This window comes from Clarias gariepinus, chromosome 3 (assembly GCF_024256425.1).
Source record: "Clarias gariepinus isolate MV-2021 ecotype Netherlands chromosome 3, CGAR_prim_01v2, whole genome shotgun sequence".
Classification (NCBI taxonomy): Eukaryota; Metazoa; Chordata; class Actinopteri; order Siluriformes; family Clariidae; genus Clarias; species Clarias gariepinus.
Genome location: NC_071102.1, coordinates 2,147,459 through 2,154,681, shown reverse-complemented (window position 1 = coordinate 2,154,681; position 7,223 = coordinate 2,147,459). Strand labels below are relative to the sequence as shown.

Sequence of the window (7,223 nt, the reverse complement as noted above, 5' to 3'; positions counted from 1 at the left end):
ATAAAGTGAATATTTTTACTGGAATTAGTTCATATTTTCACTTTGGCTGAAATAACAGCGCTGAAGTGGTATAAGTGAATTTTAACACGCTGGAGTGGTTTTAAGACAAAACTTCATCTTTATCCTTTTATCTACTTTTTCCATTTCTCATCTGTGATTCACTCTCCGATTACCGAACAGGGAGTGTATTTGTCTGAGCACCAAAGAAGGACAACTTAGTGTAAACAAGGCGTAAACATAAACTTTTTTTTATATCCTCTCTTTTACCTTGATTGTAACAAGATTAAATGACAGTAGATTTAAAATCTTGCCATAAACTGGTTACATGGAAAGTCTAAAATGGAAAACATAAGAATATAAAAATATACATAAAATATAAAAACATGCATGTAGCATGTAATGTGTTCATACATTTAATGCATTATCTTTAGAACATAAGAGGAGCCAAATGCATGCTAAATCTCTCTCCTAATCCTCTGCTCTGATTGGTTTAACCCAGCCCACACCCGGCTGGGGTTGCACCCCAACCCTACCCCTGTTCCCACCCCTAGTCGGTGAGAAGCGCACGCTGGAGAGAGAGTGAGGGAGAGAGAGGGAGAGAGAGAGAGAGACGCACGGCACAGCTTGCAGCAATGCGCTCAGACAGGCACGGATCCTTCTCTCTGTTCTGCAGATAGAAAAAGAGAGAGGGAGAGAGAGAAAGAGAGAGGTAGAAGAAACACTGAGCATGGACTTCCTTCATCATCTCCTCCTCTTCCTCATTTTCTTCTTTATCTCCTTCCTCACCTGTGGAGTTTCCTCCTCACCTGCGCGCATGCTCTGGCTCGGGCGTGTTCTCAAGGCAGGTGGCACGAGCAAATCACTTTTATACTACATACATCAGGACTGAGGTTTATTTCTGTGCATTTTTATAATTATATATTTTTTGGTTTACACTCATGCACACTCTTATGCACTTAGAAATGAAGGTCTAGCAGATGTTCTTTTTTGGGGGTTCATGTTTTTTTTTTTTTTTTTTTATGGAACCTTTTGAAGGGGTTCCTGTAACTGAAGTTGCAGATTTAGCCTCTTTCTAGGAATACATCTCTCTTTCTAACTGCCTGTAAATATCTGCATTAACAATTATGTCAATAGAAGGTCCTCATGAGAAATGTGTGTGTGTGTGTGCGTGTGTGTGTTCACAGACTCTGCAGCTCTGCCTGTCCATGCCATCAGTCTCAACTTTATCCTCCGGTGGCCTCAATCATGGTCAGTGATTCATTTTATTTTTTTCTTTAAAAAAAAAGAAAAATCCTTTCTACTACCTGCATGTGTTTGTACTCTTCTGTTCGTTCCTAAGTTCCTGTCTCCTCAGCAGAACTATGTGACATGTGCTGGGATCCTCCCCCCTGCTGGAGATCAGACCCGCTCAGCATTTGCTCACCCTGTAATTTTCTTGTAGAGTCTTGTAGAGTCTGTAAAACTTGAAGGTGTAATGCTTTTACACCTCGACACGTCCACGTGGCCTCGGCGGCGGATGAGATGGAATGACGTCCGGGGTGTTGAGTGGAAAGTGTGTGTGTGTGTGTGTGTGTTTCTGTGCTGGGGTAGAGAAAAAGTGTTTCTGGTTTATTTTTGGTCATGACCTGCTGAGCTCAATACTGTAAATGCATGTTAGAACAGAAAAATCACATAAAACACAAACCCATATTTTTTTTTATGAATAAGAAATTTTACCTAATAAGGAACATCATCACAGAATAGATTCTAATTGGTCAGTTGGTGTTGATTAATTCTCCAAAACAGCAGCTCTGACCGAAGTGGAGGTTAATGTTAGAGCAATAGTTGTAATATGTTAAGTTTCTGGAGTAACAGCTGATTCGCTGATACAGTAAATTTTTGGTTTATGTAACACTCTTGGTCTCCAGTTTCAGAGCTTTGTAACAGTCAGAGATAAAACTGGAGAAGAACATATTTGGACATCTCCAGGACATGGGAGTTAACACTTCTTTGTGGTTTCTCACTAACGTAAACATACGACAAGCCTGGTGAGGGAACGACTGTTTATAGCTGCAGTAAAACCTCGTCATGGGGGGTGGCAAGGTGGCGCAGTGGTTAGCACTGTGGCCCCACACCTCCAAGGTCAGGGTTCGATTCCCGCTTCAGTTCTGTGTGTGAGTGTTGTGTGGAGCTTGCATGTTGTCCCCGTGGTTGGTGAGTTTTCTTCGGGTACTCTGGTTTCCTTCCATAGTCCAAAGACATGCAGATTAGGATAATTGATGTTCCCAAATGACCCAAATTATGTAAGTGTGCGCGTGTGTCTGTGTGCCTTGCGATTAATTTGCACCTTGTCCAGGGTGTACCCCGCTTCATGCCCAATGCCTCCGGGAATTGGCTCCAGGCCCCCCGCAGCCCTGTATACAGGATAAAGATGAATGAATGAAAAACCTGATCATTGGAAAACTTCTTTCATCTAAATAGAATCTAACACCTGAGGGTGTTTCTCAGGGCTCGGCCTTTGGTCCTGTTATGTTTCTGAGATTTTAAATCATGTATACCGTATGTTCATACGTTTTCACTTCCTCCGTCTCCCAGATTATATGTTCGTCTCCCCGGTGGAGGTCGACTCTCACGGACGCTACCTCACTCATGATTTATCGAGGTCGAGGCACCGAAGCCGGAGGTCGCTAGATGATGGTGAAGGTCACCTGCACTACCGTGTCTCTGCTTTTGGAAAGGAGTTACACTTGGAGCTGCGTCCTGCCAGCATGATCGCTGAGGAGTTTACGGTGCAGACAGTGAGTGAGGGTGGAGTCAGTGTCACACACCTTGAGCCCGACATACGGAACTGTCTCTATCAGGGGAGTGTGAGGAACCACAGCGGATCTACTGCAGCCGTGTCCACCTGCACCGGACTGGTGAGTCACTCCACCTTTAGATATATATCTTACTATAGATGTGTGTATATACTGTATATATATGTGTGTGTGTGTGTGTGTGTAGGGGGTGGGTGTGTCAGCCTGAATTACTTTGTATGTATTTATGCTGTGTCTATGGCGGTGTATATTACTGCGTGTGTGTTTGTGTGTGTGTGTGCGTTTGCGTGCGTGTTTGTGTGTATATGTTGTGTTTGTTTATGCTGCATAACTGTTGCTGCTTATGTGTCTGCTTATGTGTATTTTTTTTTGTGTCTGTGTGTGTGTTTATATTGCGTGTCTATGCCAATTTGTGGGTTTGTATAACTGTGTGTGTGTGTGTGTGTGTGTGTGTTTATATAATGTGTCCATGGCAGTGTGTATTAATCTGTGTGTGTGTTGGTATGTGTGTGTCTATATTGTGTGTCTATGGCTGTGTGTGTGTGTGTGTGTGTGTGTGTGTGTGTTTATATTATGCGTCTATGCTGATGTGTAATTCTCTGTTTGTGGGTGTGTGGTGTGTGAGTGTGTGTGTGTGTTTATATCATTTATATGTTGTGTCTTAGGCAGTGTATATTACTGTGTGTGCGTGTTTGCGTGTTTGCGTGTGTGTGTGTGTGTGTGTGGAGAGAGGCAGTGTTTTTTATGGCAACATATATTATTATGTGTATTTCTGTTAGGTGTGTATGACAGTGTATAATACAGCAGTGTGTGTTGCACTGTGTATCTGTGTGTATTTGGAGTGTGTGTGTCTACAGCAGTGTGTATTACACTCTCCGTACTACTCTGTGTATATGGTGGTAAAGTGGCCTTACTGTCCACTTTATTAGGGACACCTGTAGACCTGCTCGTGATCTAACCGTCCAGCAGCAGTACAGTGTAGAAAACATGCAGATCCACATCCAGCATTTCAGTCCACTTCATATCAGACCCGTCACCCTAAACGGTGCCACCACAGATAATAAAACTGATCATGTGACTGTGGCCATGTTCCTCCGATCACTCTTATAGACAAGCTGTTCCCACACACTGACCCAGTGCACACCGTCCTGTGTAATCTCTAGAGCAGAGATATCCGCCACATTTTCACATCAGGCACGATCACAGATTAGTACCGCGCCCAAGAACGCCTGCTCCCAACTCCCTCACTGGCCAGCGTTCGCAATATTATTATTGTTCTCCGTACTCGGGTACACTAACCCTCACCCTCCAATACAGTAAACACTCAGTCAGTTTGTGAGCGTTATTAACCACAAAGTGAAGAGGAGAATGAGGAAGTAGATCTTTGCGTTACACCTAATAATATTGATATTTTGGAAAATACGTGTTCCTCCTGTATCAGTTATGGCTGTGCAGGGCGGAGGGAGAGATTGGTGTGTGTTACGCAAACACAAAGATTTTAAAAGTCACAGACTGATGATGTCACGTCTAACGGTACTATTGGCTTCCATATCTGATTTGATCTGTGCCTGAGTCACGGATCCCGAGTGCAGAACATTTGTGTTCTCACTGATTAACCCGAACCAGACTTCGGGGTCCACGGAAACGATCCCAGGACGTCCTGATGTCTTTTATCATCTCGGTATCAGTAAGTTTTCGCTTTTAGCAAGGATTCGCACGACCCGGAGAGACGCTGCAGTTGCCTTCTTTTGGGTAAATCAAGATGGCTAAAGACAACACGGCTACGCTCAGAGTGTGTATGCTTAGTTGGGACGCTCTGTTTTGAAGTCTATGCCAAGCAGCAGTTAACCTGTTGCAGAGCAAAACACATTCAAGCCTCCCTCAGCAATTTCATTTCCTTTTCTGTAACATTCGTGCCGTTTTTTGCTCCGTCAGGTCGGAAGTTCACAAGGATGTTTTCGTGACCTTCCTCTTCTATTGCTTCTTCTTTGCATAGAGCAGGTACGGCACACAATAGTGCTCCACTGGTTTGAAAAATTTATTGCAAAAAAACGCCCAAAAGTGTTTTTCTGTGATGATCCGGTCGGAAAGCTTTGGTGGGCCGGATTTGGCCCGCGGTCCATCTGTTGAACAGGCCGGCTCTAGAGACTGTGGTGTGTGAAAATCCCCAGAAGAGACCAGAGGTTTATGAAATACTCAATCCACCCCATCTGGTACCAACATCCATGCCATGATCAAAGTCACAGAGATCAGACTTTCCCCCATCCTGATGTGAACAGAAACTGAAGCGCTTGAGCTGTAACCGCATAAATGACCAGGTGTTCCTAATAAAGTGGCATGTTTTTTTTTTTGTGTCTGTAGTTATACTAAACATGTATATTTGTTCTGTGTGTGTATTTATATTGTGTGTGTGTATTTGTACAGAGAGAGAGAGAGAGACGGATGTACAGACAGACATTGATAGAGAAAGAGACCATGAGAGACAGAGAGACAGAGAGAGAGAGAGACAGACAGAGAGACAGAGAGAGAGAGAGACATGGTCCAGAGGCTTTTTTCTTTTTTATGCATTTTGAACACTGATGTGAAAGGACACTTGGACAAAGTTTGTGTGTCTGTATGTGAGTGTGTGTGTGTGTGTTGCAAATCAAAGAGCCTATTCACATGCACTTGTCTCTCTCTCTTACCCATCATTGTCTCGCTCATAGATTGTCCGTCTCTTCTGTTTCTCTCAATCACTTTGTCCGCCTCTTTTTTATCTGTCTCTCTTACACTCTATCACTGTCTCTGTTTGCTGCTCTCAGTCTCTCTCCCTCTGTCTTCCCGACATCTCTTTCTCTCTGCCACTCATTTATCTGTCAGACGCTCTGTGTCTATTAGCCATCTCTCTCTCTCTCTCTCTCTCTCTCTCCGGTCTTGGTCTACACACTCCTTGTACTCTCTTATTTCTTTCTTACATTTACTTTACATTTCTATCTTTTCCCCTAACCTCCACATCTCCACCACTCCATTTCTTTCATCCTCTCTTTCCCATGCTTGCTTGTACTTTATTGCACCCTCTTCTCTCTCTTATTCTGAATGGAAGGGACGTTGGAGAGTCTGTGTCACGTCGTGTCGTCGGCTCTTGATGAGAGGTTGTGGATTAGGTACAAACGAGGCGTTATTCCCTCCCTCGGGCTCGGAGCGGAGGTGAAGGTGAGAGAATGAGTGAAAGAGGACGAGAGCTATTGTGTTAGGGAATTTCAACGGGATGGTGACAGAACTCAGCGCTGTTCACACACTACACTGTCAATGAGGGAGAGACGGAATGAGCCGCACCAATCCGTGTCTTTATTTCTTTTGTTAAAAGGGGGAAAAAAAAGAGTTTAAATAAAGAGCGGCAGTATGAGTGTGTTGTGCTGTTATAGTAAAATAATAAACAATGGGGTGGTGTGGTGAAGAGCTACAATACCATCATCCCTCTCCTCTTATATATACTGTATATATGACTGTTGCAGAGCACTGATACTGGAACTGGAGTCTCCTTACATAATTGTTACATAAACATATTTCGTCTTGCAAACTTCACATGTCATATCATGTAAACTACAGAAACCCTGTGAAAGAGTCGGTCACTGTTTCCATGGCAACAAAAATGTCAAATACAGATGTAATTCGCTCTGAAGGTGAGTTCTTAAAGTGAAATGTTGTATTGTGAAACGCATTGTCCCATAGGAAATAATGTAAATGCAGATAATCCGTTCCAGACACAAAAATGTTACCAATATTACCCATTTCCAACACTATAATCATATTTTTGCATATAAAAAAATAAAAACATTTAGAAAAGACACATAAATAAAGTCAAACTTAAAATAAATAGACATTTAACCTTAATTTTATGATTCCTCTTGACACCAGCTGCTTTAAAAAACAAACTCAACGCGACTCCCTTTTCTTCTTGCTACCGTCCTTGATAACATTCTCGCGACCCATGGTGCTACGTCTTCACTAAATCTTACACAAAACACAAAAACAACGTGTAAACTCACTTCGCTTGGCTTTCCATTGACGCAAACAGGTTTTGAACGGCTCTCGGACATATGCGCAATTTAGATGATGTTGGGTTCTGTCGCTCGTATACCGAGACAAAATTTCCGTCTTTAAGGTGAACATTTTTAAGACTGTGTGTTCATATGCAGAGGTACGATATCGCTATCTGTGTCTCGTCCAGCTTTAATGTAGAGCATCATATTCCTTTATAAATCAGGTTTTATGGACAGATTAAACGATATCTCCACAATGTGATGCTTGAGAGTTATTACATAGTAAATTTACTGTCGTAATATTAATAATCCGAAGAGCTGCAGAAGCTCCTGACACGGAGACGCAGGCCGGGAGATTCAGTTGCAGAAACAGAGCGCAGGCTTGCAGGAGCCTGTAGATCAGGAG

General features: G+C 42.9%; 1 protein-coding gene across 1 annotated transcript in view; it reads left to right on the top strand.

Annotated features, from left to right (window-relative positions):
• The first annotated feature begins 661 nt into the window (after positions 1-661).
• The window catches only part of adamts18 (ADAM metallopeptidase with thrombospondin type 1 motif, 18), a 53,199-nt gene continuing 46,637 nt past the window's right edge, over positions 662-7,223 (top strand). The window contains exons 1-3 of the mRNA XM_053491371.1: positions 662-841; positions 1,185-1,248; positions 2,575-2,897. Of these exons, the coding sequence (XP_053347346.1) occupies positions 728-841; positions 1,185-1,248; positions 2,575-2,897 (501 nt within the window). The 5' untranslated portion in view covers positions 662-727. The remainder of the gene's footprint in view (positions 842-1,184; positions 1,249-2,574; positions 2,898-7,223) is intronic.